Genomic DNA, 18,879 nt, shown 5'->3' on the forward strand with positions numbered 1-18,879 from the left:
TGTAAATCATTACCATTTTGTTTTGCCACCTATACAATGGAGTTGTTGTCTTTTCCAACAATTGGCAGTTTACTTGCTTTGCAGCATAAAAAATATAAATAATTTACACAGATATATTATTTTAATGACATAGTAACTCCTAGTATTTACTTTTTAAAGTAAAATTGAAATGAAAATATTTATGACTACATCAAAAAAAATTCACCACTCAAGAACATACAAAAGATAACTCTCTCTCTCGCACACACGTTATGTATGTGTATATATACATCCCAGAACGCCCTTGCTGGCTCAGGGGACTCTTACCTTCGTTTTCTGTGTTGGCTGGCACAGAGTCAGCCCCAAAAGAATGCCACGGCTGGAGATCGTCCAGGCTGAACTCTCCATTCACGGGAAGAAGCTCCACGGTGGTTTTCGTTTCGGTCAAAGATGGCATGAGAGCATCGTTTCCGTAACTGATCCTTGGTTCACTAATCATGTTGGCCAAGACGTCATCTGAATAGTTTTGCTCTTTCTGAAGCAGCTCATCTAAACCAAACAAAACCATCTCTTTGGTGAGTAACAACAATCACAACAGCAGCAGCAGCAGCCACCATTTACTTCTGCCAGGCAAGACTTCAACTGCTTTCACGTGCATGATCGCGTTTAGAGCCACGACATAGGTACCATTATCATCTCCCTTTTACAGATGTGAAAACTGAGGCACATGGCATTCAAGCTACTTATGCAAAGTCGCAGCTCACAAGAGCTGCTGGCAGGACTGCAGGCAGGAGCATGGCGGCCGGCCAGTGTGCTGCAGCGTGGCACCGCTAGAGGTGAAAGGCCACAGGAGCTCAGCTGCCATTTCCTCCTGACACAGTTAGACGTCCCTAGTATACAATGATCACACAGGAATAAACGCCAGGCTTTGGTGTGGCGGCAGTAAGCGAGGCACAATCTCATTCAAGCTGAAAGACAACAGAGAATCTCCTGTCTTGCCTTGCACACTTGCAAGGATAAGAAAAGCATTAAAGGGCCAGTAGTTTGCTACCTTCTTGAATAGTTTTCACTGTTTTACCTTGAAAAAAAATCTGCATTTCCTAAATGCTCCTCTTATGCTGCATGACCTATGCTCTGAGGCAACAAGGAAACCGTTCCCTTGCCCTTCCAGATGTAGCCCTGCAGACAGACATCCAGCCTTCTCTGGACTTAACCACCCCTGGCTCCCCGTATTTCCCAATGTGAGCAGACACCAAATATCCTGCCTTTCTCCTCTGTTGCTTCCCTTTCCAAAGAATGCTGTCAGTGCCGCCTAACCCCCCCCACTTTAAAAATTGATTAAACAAGAATCAACTTTATGGAACATCATTGACTTATCTTTTTTTACTGGAAAAAAAGAGCTTAGAATATAATCTTGTATCGTGTAATTACTGCTTTAAAAACTGACCCCAGGATATCAAGATTTGTGAGTCTTCTCTTATGCTACCAAAGATTCACCATGTTTTTCTCTGATTTTTACAAATTAGAGACTGACAGACAGCACTGCACTATTAACAATAATATTTGATTAACCAAAATGTCTCATTTTCCAGTCATAGCTGTGTCAAGAGTTTGCTGTAGTATATATTTCAGACACATCACTGGTTAGTTTTATTGCTAGAGAAAATGAAAATAAGATCAGGATTTAAATTTGATTGGTAACATTTTACAATCATCTTTCAAATTCTCTTTTCTATTGACAAAAAATGTATCTGAAAAATTAAAATTCTGTTCAAATATACCCATTAAAATAATTTGATGGAACAGCATTAAAGCTTGTGATTAATATCTTTTCATGTAGTCAGTTTTATTGCAAGTGATTTTAAATGATGGAAGTCCCAAGCAAATCAGTCCTTTTGAAGTCTAATCTGAGTTATAATATATCCCTATTCACTGTGGCACCGTTTCTAAAATTCAATACTTGATGCCCATGATGACCTTTCCCTTACAGATAAAAGACCCTCATTAGATTTCCTCCAACTTTTTCATGTCTTACAAAGCCATAGGTAGCGGCTAATAACTTAGCCAATGTCCGATTAAATAAATTAAATGAGCATTTCTTTTATATAAATCTTTTGCTTGTGGCTGTTAAGCACTCACTATGCTAAAGAGAGGATATTCTGGAATACTAATAATTATTGGTGCATACACATTCATCTTGACAGGAAATAACCTTTGCCAGCGAGAAAGCTCTTGAACCCCCCAGGGGCTACGCTGTTCTTGGGTCTGTGGTATTTACTATCACTTACCCTGTCCTTTATTTGGAAATGTTCTCACTGTTTCGCATACACTGTACTTATCTTCTTCCCTGTGACATCTCTGAGTAACTCTTTTTACTCTTTTTTTCTCCTCTCTTCATCCCTGTCATTTTCTTCTTGTATCTCTTTCCATCTCTTTCTACAATTCTCCCTTTTAGAAATCCCATCGACTCTTGAAACTCTAAAGATCTCCTACCTTTGGGTGAATCTGAAATGTATTTCCCCAGCTTTGACTTCTCCCTCCCACTCAAATTTGTATATTTCCAACAGTTTGCTGGAGATACCAACTTAGGGCTCCCTCCTGATCCATGCACTTGGTAGGTACACAACTGTACTCAAGGTCCCTGGCTTTCCCTTCCACCTTTCCTGTTTTCTAATCATGGCAGAACCATTCTCCCTCCCAGTCACAGGCTTGAATCCTTCAGAGCCATCCAGGACTCCCTGTATTTCTTCGTGTCCAGTACTCACACTACCGACAAATCCTTTTGCATTCTATTTCTGAATTCTCTCAGCCATTTCCTGCTTGCTTTTCCACACCACCCTTACCGCCCCTAGGAATATGATTACTTTTCGCCTGGATAATTACGATAGTCTCCTCACTGCTTGCTATGGTCTGAATGTCCCCCAAAGTCATGTGTTGAAACTTAAATCTCCACTGTGGTAGTAGTGAGAGATGGGGTCTTCTGGAAAGCAAGTCATGAGAGTTCCACCCCGTGCCCCCGAATGGACTACTGCCTTCTAAAAGGGCTAGAGGAAACCAGCACAGGCCCCTTTATGTGCATCTGCCATGTGAGAACACAGTTTTTGCTGCCTCTGGAGGATGCAGCCACAAGGCGCTTTTTTTTTTTTTTTTTTTTTTTGAGACGGAGTCTCGCTCTGTCGCACAGGCTGAAGTGCAGTGGCACAATCTCGGCTCACTTTAAGCTCCGCCTCCCGGGTTCATGCCATTCTCCTGCCTCAGCCTCCCGAGTAGCTGGGATTACAGGCACCCGCCACCACGCCCGGCTAATTTTTTGTATTTTTAGTAGAGACGGGGTTTCACCGTGTTAGCCAGGATGGTCTCCATCTCCTGACTTCGTGATCCGCCCGCCTCAGCTTCCCAAAGTGCTGGGATTATAGGCGTGAGCCACTGCACCCGGCTTGATCCTGGGCTTCTCAGCCTCCAGAATTGTAGTATTTCTATTGTTTATAAATTACCCAGTCTCTGGTATCATGACAACAGCACAAACCGACTAAGACAATGGTCTCCCTGCTGGTTTTTATTTTATGTTTGGTTCCCGAAATCTTTTCCTGACACACAAGAATGGCTCCCTCTTTGTTTCAGTGGGTCTTCATTTTCTACCGAATTAATTCCAACTCCTTTGCCAGATGCTGAAGGCCCTCTGTGGTCTGGGCCCACCCCATATTTCTAGCCATGGAACTCACAGCTCCAGCTGTCTACACCACACCTCTCTCAGGCTAAATAGTTTGGGGTATTCCCACAAAAGACCATGTATACCCATTCTGACACTTTTGTTCTCTATTCCTGCTATCTTGGAAGCCCATCTCTGCTCATCTACGTTATTTGAACTCTTTAGAGCCCAGCTCAAATGCCCTCTCCTGTATGACTCTCCTCTCCCAAGGCAGGCATTATTAATCTGATGGGACAAGGAGACTGAGGCTGGGAGAAAGGAACCAATCTCTTCAAGACCCAATGGCCAGTAAGCACCAGTGCTGAAATCCAAGTCCTGGGCTTCATAACACCAGCCTTCCCATGTTCAGCCCCTATCTATTTCAGCCTCTCGTATTATCACAAAAGTAGCTGTAGAAGTTAGGCATTATTAAGCATGTCTGTTCCAATATCTTTAGCAGTCTCTTCCACTCTTGTGGATTTGTAAGCTGACTTAATCACTGTTAGTCCTATGGAATGGTTATTGCTTTTGGTCATCAAATAAGCATTTCTCAGGCAGGGGCAGCTGGAAAGGGCCCTGTGCCCATCTTAGCCCTTGGCAGTAAAAAGGCAGAGGAGCAAAAGATCACAGTGAGAAATCTTACACTTGTACTTCACCGAACAGCCAGGGCATTTGAGGTTGAGGTACACTGTAGTACCCTTTTCTCTTTTCTCTGTTACACTGTTGGTAGAAAAGTTCCTCCAAATGGCCACCAACATGCTGAGCCCCATGGTGGTTAATTTTCCCGGTTTATTATGTTCATTTTCAGAAAATGTAAGTGAAAGAGTGACAGATTCAAGAAAAGTTACATTTTTAGCAGAGTGAAACACACACTTAGACTTCGTTTTTTTTTTGTGGTTGTTGTTCAAAATAGGAAGAAATCCACATTCCTATCTTAATTCAACACAGAAAATTTAGAAATAACCACCCCTGGCTATGTCATTTAGAAAAACGAACCTCTGCCTCCTGGGTTCAAGCGATTCTCCTGCCTCAGTCCCCCGAGTAGCTGTGATTACAGGCACACACTACCATGACCGGATAGTTTTTATGTTTTTAGTAGAGACAGAGTTTCTCCATGTTGGCCAGGCTGGTCTCAAACTCCTGACCTCAGGCGATCTGCCTGCCTTGGCCTCCCAAAGTGCTGGGATGAGGCGGGAGCCACTGTGCCTGGCCGTCAATGTAGTTTTAAGAGAAAAAAAGAGGTAGACATGATGGATTACCATTATCAGAAGTAGAATTCAATTTTGTCATCATAAAATGTCTAAGGCAGCCAGCTACATGTAGACATGACTAAGGGCTCAGGATTTTACCAGCGGCTTACACACTGGCACTGGGCAATTGAGCCTATGACAAAATACCCAGAGACAAATATGATTCTTTCATTGTTCATTCTGAGTGGGACTTTCTTTGACTTCCATGGTGAGACTAATCACACCGAAACCACACTTCCACTACATTAGTGGCCCTGATGGATTATCCTTTTATCTGAATTAACTTAATACTTAATTACAACACTCTGATGGCCTGCAATGGGGATTTTCAGAGCTTTTAAGCATCTATATTTGCCAACCGCTATATTAAACTAAGAGACTTTGCTTATTTTCCTCCCAAGACTTATTTTTTCCCCCTCTAAAAGCTATTTGTTATGACCCAAAATTGTAGCAGTTATCTTTGAAGTCAAATATCTTCTATAATATCCAAGCATTTGAGCCTTGCAGTTAACAGTGGAAATATTTAACTGAGTTTAGTGATGATAATATTTAAAATATGGCTTCATCAATAACAGAGGTAATTTCAAATACCAAACACCTAATGAACCCCATCACCTTGCTCTTTTAAAAATGCTTTGAGGTGGCCAGGCGTGGTGGCTCACGTCTGTAATCTAGCACTTTGGGAGGCTGAGGTGGGTGGATCACGAGGTCAGGAGTTCAAGAGCAGCCTGGCTAAGTTGGTGAAACCCCGTCTCTACTAAAAATACAAAAATTAGCCGTGCATGGTGGCAGACGCCTGTAATCCCAGCTACTTGGGAGGCTAAGGCAGGAGAATTGCTTAAACCTGGGAGACAGAGTTTGCAGTGAGCTGAGATCATGCCACTGCACTCCAGCCTAGGCAACCGAGTAAGACTCTGTCTCCAAAAAAAAAAAAAAAAAAATGCTTTGAGGATGTATACGAGGCATACTTAGAGTAACAGAGGGAAGAAGCCCTACCACTTAATTATCATTGTAAATACTTTAAAGAAAACAACATCAAAAGATAATAATTTCATCTTCAAATAGCTAAATATTTTGTTTTTTTAGATATTCATGATCATTCATTTTGAGAAAAATAGCCTTATAAATAAAAGAACTGCTGAATAGGAAGCAGATGAATTCATCCAATATTCTTTTAATTATTAATCCACTAGCCAAATGTCTTCTAAAAATTTAATGGTCACATCTTAGGTTTAAAGAAAATAAAATTTACAGGCATTAAATCAATCAGTTATCTTTTACAAGTGTCAGTTATAATTACTGAACAGCTTCTTCCATACACTGAACACATGTGGGTTGGAGAAGAACATTTTCTTCATATAAAGGAGGTGCCACTCAGCCTTTTCCCTGTAAAGTTCGGCTGTTAAAGCTCTTATTTGAATCTATCCATCTGACAAAGGTCTAATATCCAGAATCTACAAGGAACTTAAACAAATTTACCAGAAAAAAAAGAAAAACAACCCCATCAAAAAGTGGGCAAAGGATATGAACAGAAACTTCTCAAAACAAGACATGTATGTGGCCAACAAACATATGAAAAAAAAAAAAGCTCATCATCACTGGTCATTAGAGAAATGCAAATCAAAACCACAATGAGATACCATCTCACACCAGGTGGGATGGTGATCATTAAAAAGTCTGGCAATAACAGATGCTGGCAAGGATGCGGAGAAATAGGCACGCTTTTACACTGTTGGTGGGAGTGTTAGTTCAACCATTGTGGAAGACAGTGAGGAGATTCTGCAAGGATATAGAACTAGAAATACCATTTGACCCAGCAATCCCATTACTGGGAATATACCCAAAGGATTATAAACCATTTTACTGTAAAGACACATGCACACATATGTTTACTGTAGCACTATTTACAATAGCAAAGACTTGGAACCAACCAAAATGTCCATCAACGATAGACTGGATAAAGAAAATGTGGCACATATACACCATGGAATACTATGCAGCCATAAAAAGGATGAGTTCATGTCCTTTGCAGGGACATGGATGACGCTGGAAACATCACCCTCAGCAAACTAACATAGGAACAGAAAACCAAACACTCATGTTCTCACTCATAAGTGGGAGCTGAACAATGAGAACACATGGACACAGGGAGGGGAACATCATACACCAGGGCCTGTCCAGGGGTGGGGTGAAAGGGGAGGGAGAGCATTAGGACAAATACCTAATGCATGTGGAGCTTAAAACCTAGATGACGGGTTGATGGGTGCAGCAAACCACCCAGACACATGTATACCTATGTAACAAACCTGCATGCTCAGCACATGTATCCCAGAACTTAAAGTAAACAAAGAAAAAAAGAAAAAAAAAAAAGCTCTGATTTGGACACCAGTGAGAATATGAAGTCCCTCGGCTTGCTGGATTTTCTTCTGTCTAGGATCGAACCTCCACTGCTATTACTATTTTTCTTCCTTTTTGATTCTTTTGGATCCCATGGAAAAATATTTATCTGTAACTTCTCCACAAAATGGAAATTTGTTTTTAATCTTATCTAACAGGAGATTCGCATATGATCAATTCTTATCTTTTAAATAAAAATTTACTTATGTGCCTGCCTGAAAGGACTGAAGATCATACCTCTACGCTCTCTTCCATGTCCTTTCTTCTCTTTCCCCTGACACAGCTGCATTGGAAGTATCTGTAAATGGGATGGACTAATTTTCCCTACCAAGAAGCCCCACTGTAAATCAGTGGTCACCCACTCTAGCTAGGCATTTTGCCCACACCAGGGCTATGAGATCAGATTTAATTTTCCAATCAGCAGTTCTGTGCATGTCTGATTCTTGGCTCAACATACAACTGCTATGTTGTTTATTATACTTCATCTCTCCATGGCCTCTGAAACTCCCCAAGGCTCGGGTTCGTCATCCGCAAAATCGTGGGAGGCTGGTTCCATGGTTCTTGCAGTCCCTTCGCTTTGAATCCTTTTGTCTATACTCTTGCTACATGGGTGTTCTCTGGGAGTTTGTTAGACATGCAGAACGTCAGGTCCCACCCAGATCCAGGGAATCAGAATCTGCATGTTAATGTGATCCCCAGGTGACTCTCATGCATGTTACCATCTGAGAAGACCTACCCTCCACCACACTGACCACAGCCACGAGCTGTACCAAGACACCACAACAGCCTCGGTTATCCCTTCATGAAAGAAAAATAAGCATAATGGCTGGGCGTGGTGGCTCACGCCTGTAATCCCAGCACTTTGGGAGGCCGAGGTGGGTGGGTCACTTGAGGTCAGGAGTTCAAGACCAGCCTGGCCAACATGGTGAAACCCCGTCTCTACTAAAAAAATACAAAAATTAGCCAGGCACGGTGGTGTGTGCGTGTAATCCCCATTATTCAGGAGGCTGAGGCAGGAGAATTGCTTGAACCCAGGAGGTGGAGGCTGCAGTGAGCCGAGATTGTGCCAACTGCACACCATCCTGGGCAACAGAGCAAGGCTCTGTCTCACAAACCAAAACCAAAACCAAACAAACAAAAAAACAATTCTCAAAAACAAAGCAAACAAAGCAAGGCATGAGAAGAGTGTGGGCCAAGAAACAATACTGCCAGGGGAATATTGCCAACACACCAGAGTCATGCCTTGAAGTTTCTTATCATCAGGGTCACATTTCTCAACCAGAAAGCCACAGGAAAGGAAAGACTGGTCACAGACTTCCTTCTTCCCTGGACCATTTGTTACGGGAAGTTCTCAGGAAACAGGTCAGTAAGTGTAGAGGGCATCACAGGACAAACTTCATTGCTGGGTTTCCCAGAAAAGAGCAGCTCTCCCCTACTGAAGACACTTTTAGCAGACGGGCCTTCACTAGTGAGTAAATATACTAAGGAAGCATGGACTTACTTGTAGGTCGGTGGAGCAGCTGATTTGGGAGAGAACCCATGAGATCTTTAAGGACGGTAGGGATGTTTTGATTAGCATATATGCTACAGCCATCTGCGATGCCAAAGCCATACTGTGATGGGACTGTGCCAGTTATGACACCTTCATAACCATGAGAACTGCACTCATGGCCTTTTCATACCCATCTGCTGATTTGATAACCACAATAATCTTCCTTAGTGGGATCACTACTCCCATTGACAGTTGAACAAACTGACATCCATCCTGAGAAGTATACTTAAAACTAGCAAGTGGCAGAACTGAAATCTGAACCCAAGTATCCCAATTCCTAATGCAACCTTCTCACTGTTCCATGAAAAGTTCCATTTTATAGAGGACATGGCTATATAACTTGGATTAGAAACTAATATTAAAGAAGCATATCACGCCTGTAATCCCAGCACTTTGGGATCACGAGGTCAGGAGATCGAGACCATCCTGGCTAACATGGTGAAACCCCATCTTTACTGAAAATACAAAAAAAAAACCCATCTTTACTGAAAATACAAAAAAAATTAGCCAGATGTGGTGGAGGCACCTGTAGTCCCAGCTACTCGGGAGGCTGAGGCAGGAGAATGGTGTGAACCCGGGAGGCGGAGCTTGCAGTGAGCCGAGATCGCGCCACTGCACTCCAGTCTGGGCAACAGAGTGAGACTCCGTCTCAAAAAAAAAGGAAGCGTAAACCCATCTATCATCACAAGCACCCTCTTTTTCATACATTTCAAATTTTTGATAGGTTTGAAAAAGAATGAATTAGATGGTATCTTTTAGAAGCCAAGATAAAGAGATTAAAGCAGTAGTCCAAGGTCATGGAGATTCCTGATGGTGGAGCAGGGCTGAAAAGCTCCCTCTTCTAGCCAAGTGAGGGCTGCCTGTCACTTTGCTTGGACAGCCCATTCTCAATAGCACTTTCCTCCCAGAACACTCTCCCAAGTCTTTAGGTTTCCCTTTCTCAGGATGAATACGATGGCTACATGAATGGCCAGAAGGTTTCACCAACTCTAAGTCAAATTTAAAATAATTTAGCCTCCTTTTGATGTTGAGCTATTTAAAGGTTTGAACAGTATATTTATTCTGCTGACTCAATCAACCCAAATATCTATTTGCATTCACAATGTAGTGTAGCGACCTAGGCACTTCAATGGTCAAGAGAGATACAGCCCTGTATGATGCGGCCACATTTTCCAACTTGGGGAAGAATTTATACACATATTATCACAAAGTAAATGCTGTACCACAAATCCAGTTTTTATCTTGACCTCCAGAAAATTAGGTCAGTTATTTTTAGCTACACTATCAATCTTGAAAATCTCCCAGAGTTAAAACTCAGACTACATGTCTAAATCGGGGTTTATTTTTGTTTAAAAATAACAGTTTCCTGGCCACACATGTTTAAATGAAGCATGCTTTGTCCCCTTATGGTAACAAACTGTCCCTGGAAGGGACACAAACAAAGCTTCACATCATTTGTGAAAATATTCCTTATTGCTAGGGACATTTTCCTGAAATATCACTTGTCTGGCTTAGACTGAGGGTACAGAAGAAGTCCCTTTTCATTTAAAACACATTTCCTTTTGGCTTTCAAACATCATAGATCAAAGAACTTAGACCTACCAGTGGCATCAGTCAGTAATCAAGATAAAGACCAGCCAGGCTCCCTGGCATCTAAAAGCAGATTGTAGGGCTCCTTTTTCCCATTTACCTGTAGAACTTGTGCCAATGTGCTGATCTGATTTCCAACTACATTAGGGAGTCTTGGTCCTGCCTGGGTTGTCAGGAACTTAAAGTAGAGACTAAAAAACAAGTTTATGGCCAGGCGCGGTGGCTCACGCCTGTAATCCCAGCATTTTGGGAGGCTGAGGTGGGCGGATCACAAGGTCAGGAGATCGACACCATCCTGGCTAACGAGGTGAAATCCCGTCTCTACTAAAAATACAAAAATTAGCCAGGCATGGTGGCAGGCGCCTGTAGTCCCAGCTACTCAGGAGGCTGAGGCAGGAGAATGGTGTGAACCTGGGAGGCGGAGCTTGCAGCGAGCTGAGATTGTGCCACTGCACTCCAGCCTGGGCGACAGCGAGACTCCATCTCAAAACAAACAAACAAACAAACAGACAAACAAACAAAAAACCAAGTTTATATACTATAGAAATAATCTCTGAAAGATGCTGTATTAAGATTACAACACACACACACAAACACACACACACATATCTTCTTGTTTTGAGGAAGCGTACAGTGAAGTATTTAGGTGTAAAGGACCATTATGTCTGCAACTTCCTTTAAAAATTTTTAAATATATTTTTAGAACTTTTCTGTAAGTCTCCAATTATACTAAAACAAAAAGTTTAGTACTGTAGGCATTGTCAGCTTTAATTTATACATATTTGGATGTTTTCCTCTGGTTCGATTTATAGTGAAATTACATCACATGCCCATTAATGTGATACAAACTGCATGTCTTCTACAAACAAAAATAAAAATAGAAGTGAATGTAATTTTGATGCCTTTTTTTTTTTTTTTTTTAACTGGAGACAGAGTCTTGCTCTGTTGCCAGGTTGGACTGCAGAGGCGTAATCTCGGCTCATGGCAACCTCGGCCTCCTGGGTTCAAGCAATTCTCCTGCCTCAGCCTCCTGAGTAGCTGGGATTACAGGCAAGCATCACTACGCCCAGCTAATTTTTGTATTTTTAGTAGAGACAGGGTTTCACCATGTTGGCCAGGATGGTCTTGATCTTTTGACCTTGTGATCCACCCGCCTCGGCCTCCCAAAGTGCTGGGATTACAGGCATGAGCCACCGCGCCTGGCCTGATCCCTCATATCTTTTAAACATAAGTCAATTATTTCATATGGTCTTTAAGCCAAGAAACAGCTATCTCTTCACTCTTATGCTGGAGGAAAAACTGGTTGCCTGGCTGGTTGAGAGATATGTGCTTTGATGGCTGACCTGAAGACATTTCAAGGTGATTGTTACGTGAAATTCTCTCTTCAAATCTGACGTGAAGAGTCTAACCTCTGCAGCATATGTTATGACTTCACTGTGAGTCTTCTTTTATTAATAAAATATCAGTTTTTACTAATTATAAGAGTAACATAAATTTCGTGCCAAAAATGTAGAAAAAAGGAATAAGAATTCATTTACAATTCTAACAGCAGAAATAATCAAGAGTAGTGTTTTTTTTTAAATGGTTTTATTCTTACAGCATTATTTCGTCTCTTCCTTATCACTTTACTATGTAATTTTTATGACTATGCTTAAGGAGAGTAAATTTTTCGAAGTTATTGAGGCAATGGAGAGTCCTTGGAATGAGGATAATTAGGCTTGAGGACACAGAGGAATCATGAGGAAGAATTCTCCAGTTTCATTCCTTTTTCTGGGTACAGTTTGTTTCTCCTTCTAAGTAAGTTCTTAGATATAGAATGAACTGGAAAAAAATGAAACGTGAGGTTTGCTACGTCTATAAGAGTATCACATTTCATTTTTTAAAACTGCCAATGCTTTCAGTGAGGACCAGAAAGTACAGTGAGAAAAAAAAAATTCCTCAAATATTAGTTTTCATGCTCTTGCGCGCATTTTTATAAAGGCAAAAGTCATTCTGATGCCTGTATACAATGTAAAGGCATAATCTCCTGGAGCCTTCAGTGCTGGTTTTGGGGTTTTCTGGAGATCAATCCACAGTGTCCCATTTTCTCTACTGGAGCTCTGAACCCATTAAGAGAGAGCAAGAAGAGATGTAAACCTCTCCTTTGCTTCTGATAAAGCCAAGCCCTTACTAGTCCACATGATGCTTTCTCTGGGGAGCGAGTCACGTACAGGAGACATGGCTTGTCCAGCTGCGTGCTGGACTGAATTTCAGCTCCAACCTGAACCTTCCAACACGACAAGGAAGGGAGGAGAATGGGCCTTAGCAAGACTTGCCCACAGCACTGCCATAACAGCTGTGCAGGCTGTGGGTACAACTCTAAAAGCAGCACTCATTTTGTAGTTTCAGTGAGTCGTGTCCCTAAAGCTGTGTCCTGTGTGACCAGCCCCCTCTCTCAAGCTCATGAGAGAAGTCTATCTGACCGGGATAAGAGAGATCCTGGGGCGGGCCAAAGCAAATGAATGAAATGGGAAACAGTGCCCCTCCCAGCAGCCCGCAAAAACTCCGCCATGCTGTGAAGAAAGTGCATTCTAACTGATTCATGTTGATACATGCTGAATTGATGGAATTTTATACTTCAAAGGATGCAAAGAATTGGTTAGCAAGTCTGATGAGCTCATGGTAGAAAGGATGATCTTCAACATCCATACATAGTGAATTTCATTCAAAGAGCCTAAAAAGACTTATGCAGATAATTATAAGGGGATCAGGCAAGTGTGTAAGATTAGCACAAATTATATATATATATGTAAAATCACATCACAGGATTGGGTCCTTTTCCCACAGACAGCACATCATCCTTGTATATATGATAGCTCATTTGAAATGTTTATTTATGCAGATTTTAAAAAGCACACAAACCCTGTAAGCACTTCTGCACAGTGGCCTACTCGTGTTTTAACACAAAACTTGCTTTCTGGTGAACAATTCTAGATATAGCAATGGTTCTTTCTCCTCTGCTTTAGCTTATTCACATGCTTCTTTAACTTCTTTAACAACGTGTGGGGAAACCAAGCCTGGCAACAGAAAGCACTTCACATGGGGGGCTTGGAAATGAATGGAAAGCGTCTGTCTTCAGGAGAGCATTCACGATGCACAGGAGTGAGAGAAGCTGAAAAGAGTCATTTTAAAAGAAATAATCTGCAACCAAGAAAATCAAACCACTTTATCATAAACTAGTGAGCCCCTCCCTCCCTGCCTTCCTTCCTTTTTCCAGGGGAGTGCTAGAAATAACTTCATCAATTTCTTTTCACTTGAAGGGCTCATGGTTCAGAAGAAAAGATGGGCATAAAAATAATTACCATTACAAGTGTTATGGTAGGGATACCGACAGAATGACAAAGAAACAAGCCTGGGCTTTAGGGATGTGACTAGTGATATTACAGTGGGGGCCAAGGGAAAGAGATCATTGTCCTAGCAGATACAAGTGCATGTACCGAGGCACAGAGGACAAGCTGCCCAGGATCTGTGACTCTTCTGGCTGCTGGGGTACAAGGGAAGTGAAAAGGGAAGCAGCTTAGCCAAGAGGCTTTCAGTTTGTGGGATACAGAGGGCAGAGGAATACACTGACCTATACCATGAGTATGCAATTAGCAAAATCCCAGCCTATGGGAATTCTACGGGTCAAGTGACCTGCGCTTCACGAACAGGTAAACTGTAAAAAAAGGATGGAGGAGAAGCCCGGAGATTATAAAAGACTAACCAGACAAGTCAGCAGTAAAAAATGGCCAAAAGCATAGCCGATAAGGATGCACACAAGAGTGATACAGCCAGAAAGATATTTCAGGAAGTGGCCCAAGGAAAAACAGTGGGCATTTTGGTGGCGGTATTTGGGATAGGGCGAGATGCTATCGGGGTGGAGGATAAACTTCTAATTCTTGACCTGAGTTTAATCTATGAAAAGAGCAAATATGGGGGAGAAAGGTTCTATTTACACATGTTGAGTTGCAATCTTTCAGGATATTGGGTGGAGCCAAAGGAACAATGGACCCAGAGAGCTCACTTCTATGCTGAAACAGCCCACAGGGAAGCATCAGAATGAAAATGGAAACGTTCCCAATACTAGCAGAACTCCACAGGTGCTTTGAAAAAAACATCCACATTAGATTCCCCAAAAGGGATTTATCTGGTAATAAATTCTGCTAGACAATGAACAGTTCCACCCATGATAAAATAACATGTTCTTGCTGAAAATTCTTTGTATTGTCTAATTGCAGTGCTTAATGTAATAAAATCAGGCTGGTGTTATTGTTAAGAACTAGAGAGTGAAGCATTTTTTATCCAAATAAAGTGCAATGGGCCTTAAATCAAATCATTTTGGAATAAGAATCTATGAGATAATAATAAAATGCAACTTCATCTTTTCCTGCCGAGAACAAAGAATAAAATAATGTAGGAGATGAAAAGTAAAGTAGACCCAACCTTTTTGCTAATTTGATTTTAGATACGTACTCCATGCAGACAATGGTGAAGTGAAGTGAAGTGAAGGGGTGTCATCTTTATTCACCTAGAGAACCACAAATCTTGGTGCTGGAAAGTACGATCCATTTGACATGATGGAATATTTCCCACCCGGCCACTCACTCGAGAATGGATAACCTGTTTTCCCGCCTGGGGTAACTGCTTTCCATGGATGTACAGCTTCAGGCCTCATACGAGAGGATCTCACAACAATCTCTCCAAACTTTTTCTAATCCCCACACTTTCCAGTCTTGCACAAGACCTCATCCAGGCTTCTGAGGCTTTGTTGAAAATTTACACAAAATTCTAGAAATGTATTTTCTTTAAGGAAGTTACTTTAAAAATGTTATTTTCATCTCAGCACAGTTGGCCTTTCCTTATCTGTTCTTAAAATGTTTCAACTTGAAACTAAAAAAGAAAAAAAAAACACATTTCATCTCAAATTATGATATACTAAATAATTATTGACTTGGCCCCAAACATTTCTACTCTTTTCTTCTTACATAATCAGATTTAAAAATGTAACTACCTTTTCTAAACATACAATATTAAAGCATATTCAACTTCAGTAACAGATAATTAATGTACCTCAATAGTCAGAGCCTCTACGTTAATTACCATAGTGCTCCAACATCGTTTTTTACATTTTTAAAATTTTGTTTTTTATTGATACATAACAGATGTGCATATTTTCAGATTATATGAGAAAACTTAATATATTCATATAATTTGGAAAGATCAAATCAGTATAATGAGATATCCATCACTTAAATGTTTTTCTTTTCTTTTTGCTTGAGGAAGGGTCTCTCTCTGTCACTCAGGCTGGAGTGCAGTGGTGTGATCATAGCTTACTTGAACCTTGAACTGCTGGGCTCAAGTGATCTTCTCACCTCAGCCTCCAGAGCAGCTGGGTCTACAGGCATGCACCATCACACCTGGCTAATTTTTAAATATTTGTTTTGTAGAGATGGGGTCTCACTATGATGCCCTGGCTAGTCTTGAATTGCTGGGGTCAAGTGATTTTCCCACCTGGGCCTTCCCAAGTGCTGGGACTATAGGTGTAAGCCATCGTGCCCAGCCTGTCTTCTTTACGCTAGAAACATTCAAATTAAGTTCTCCTAGCTATTTTTAAATATACAGTAGATTACTGTAAATTAGTCACCTTGCTGATAATTAAATACTAGGTCTTACTTCTATCAAACTGTGTATTTGTATCCATTAATGAACCTCCCTTTGTAAGTATGACGTAAGCAATCCTTATTTGGCTACACTATAAGCTTCAACAACAAATTAAAAAATGATTCACATTATAGAGCATTTATACATGCCTTTTCATCTTCCAAGTGTGGTAAACATTAATTAACCCTGGCTAATTAAAACAGCCACAGTTTACACATTTACTCATTAATCAGCCTCAAGCAAATGCAAAGCATTAAACTCTTTCACGTTTTGGTACCAATTAAATGTTGTTATTATTTTTTTTAATGAAGAGGTCATAAATTTAAGACATGTAGCTCTTAGATTTAAATTTGATAGTGGTTGAAAAAATTTGACAATAGTTCACATTCTTAAAAGTCAAGGAAAATAAAAACATAACCGCATTATGGGTTGAATTTTCCCCCAAAATATATGTTGAAGTCCTAATGCCTACACCTGAGAATACAGCCTTACTTGGAAACAGGGTCTTTGCAGATATAATTAAGTTAAGATGAGGTCACACTGGAGAAGGGTGAGCCCTTAATCATATTAGAGAAGACACAGAAACAGAGACATGGGGAGTAACACCATGTGAAGACAGAGGTGCAGATTGGAGGGGTGCATGTACCAACCAAAGGAATATCCAGGGCTGGCAGCAGCACTAGAGCAAGCGAAAGGCATGAAACAGATTCTCCCCTAGAGCTGTAAGAGGCAGTGTGGCCCTGGCAACACCTTGCTTTAGGACTTCTAACCTCTAGAATAATTAGATAATGAGAGAGTATATTTCTGTTGGTTTCGGCCATGCGGTTTGTGGTAACTGGTTCCAGCAGCCCTAGGAATCTAATACACTGCCCATGTAAGTGAATATTAGCTATTTGCTGATAAGACAAGAATTTCTGGTTATAATAAATATACTGGAATAGAATGTGGTTTCTTTTTTTTTTGAGATGGAGTCTCGCTCTGTCGCCAGGCTGGAATGCAGTGGCGCGATCTCGGCTCACTGTAACCTCCGCCTCCCCACAAGCAATTCTCCTGCCTCAGCCTCCCGAGTAGCTGAGACTACAGGCGCCCGCCACCATCCCCGACTAATTTTTGTATTTTTAGTTGAGACGGGGATTCACCATATTGGCCAGGCTGGTCTTGAACTCCTGACCTTGTGATCCATCTGCCTCGGTCTCCCAAAGTGTTGGGATTACAGGCGTGAGCCACAACACCCGGCCGAATGTGGTTTCTTAGTGAGTCCTTTACTCAAGGCTGGAATTAAACAAAGGAGATGAATCACGAGCTCTATGATAATAGTCTAATAGTCTAATCTAGCCCTCTTAAGTGCAGAGATGTTTTCCCTCTGAACACCCGTGTGTTTCAGCTCTGTTCCTCTTCCAATGCCCTTCCACAGGGAACAAATCCTTTCTTGACCACCAATGGCTGCATGCCTTATCCTGAGAAGATCATGGGGATTTTGGATGCCAGGTCAACCCTTACACTCAGCAAGTGGAAGGGCCTCAGTTTCAAACACTTTGTAAACACAGAGGTTAGGTCATTTCCTCTCCAACAAGCCAGAAGCTGAGCTGTCCCTGGCAGCAAACTCTGTGTCAAATGCCTGGCGGGTTTCAGGTTTTACTAACTCCAGAGTGACGAAACATCACCACCTCTAATGCCAGAAAGAAGTCAGCTGTTGTACCTGTGTCACAACTAAATTTACTGAAGTCAGGGCAGCTGAAGTAATCTATAAAACTTAGCATGTCAATTTCAATTTAGTGTTCACATTCAACAAATTGTGTATTTTAAAAAAAAAATCTCCAGTAGTCTAAAAGTTTTTATTTTATTCTTGTGTAAAATCTGGAAGACTGGAATAGAATGTTTTGTGGTATGAGTGTTTAGTAGCAACATTAGGTTAACTGTGACCTTTTGGCTCAAGACATGAGAAAATATAGCTAACAATGCTTGGTTATGGGTTTGTCACACTATACTTTGTTATACTATCCAGCAGTATCCACCTGCTTTAACAGTGTGGATACACTAAAAACTAATTTAAAAAAATCTGGGCTGGGTGCGGTGGCTCACACCAATCCCAACACTTTGCGAGGCCGAGGCGAGTGGATCACAAGGTCAGGAATTCGAGACCAGCCTGATCAACATACTGAAACCCCGTCTCTACTAAAAATACAAAAATTAGCTGGGTGTGGTGGCACGCGCCTATAATCCCAGCTACTCAGGAGGCTGAGGCAGGAGAATCATTTGAAACCAGGAGGCGGAGGCTGCAGTGAGCCGAGATCGTGCCACTGCATTCCAGCCTGGGCAACAGAGTGAGACTCTGTCTCAAAAAAACAAAAAAACAAAAAAAAAAACCTGTCAAATCCCTCCATACAAGTGTATGCACTTCACATACCAAGGAGGTCTAGGATTTGAAGTTCATCAAGGCCGAGTGTAGGCTGCCAGACCACAACCTCGTTTTAATGCCTTAGGTGCAGAAACAGGAGAAATAATACCTTCCATGCCTCCCCTGACTAGCTTTAGGATAAAGAAGCTGTGCACTAAATAGATAGTAGCTGAGGAACGATGAAGAGGATCTACCCAAAGTATGAATAAGCCAACTGCTATGGACTGAACTGTGTCCCCCTGAAAATTCATGTATCAAAGCCCTAACCCTCAAGGGACCTTTGGAGATCAGACCTTTAAAGAGATAATTAAGGTTAAATGAGGTCATGGGGGTGTGACTCTGATCC

General features: G+C 41.5%; 1 protein-coding gene across 6 annotated transcripts in view; it reads right to left on the minus strand.

Annotated features, from left to right (window-relative positions):
- The window catches only part of APP (amyloid beta precursor protein), a 284,040-nt gene that overhangs the window by 30,823 nt on the left and 234,338 nt on the right, over window positions 1-18,879 (minus strand). For all 6 annotated transcript variants that reach the window (XM_004062633.5, XM_004062636.5, XM_004062637.5 and 3 more), the window contains one exon: window positions 307-528. In XM_004062633.5, the coding sequence (XP_004062681.1) occupies window positions 307-528 (222 nt within the window). The remainder of the gene's footprint in view (window positions 1-306; window positions 529-18,879) is intronic.

The sequence above is a fragment of the Gorilla gorilla genome, chromosome 22 (genome assembly GCF_029281585.2).
Source record: "Gorilla gorilla gorilla isolate KB3781 chromosome 22, NHGRI_mGorGor1-v2.1_pri, whole genome shotgun sequence".
Taxonomy (NCBI): domain Eukaryota; kingdom Metazoa; phylum Chordata; class Mammalia; order Primates; family Hominidae; genus Gorilla; species Gorilla gorilla.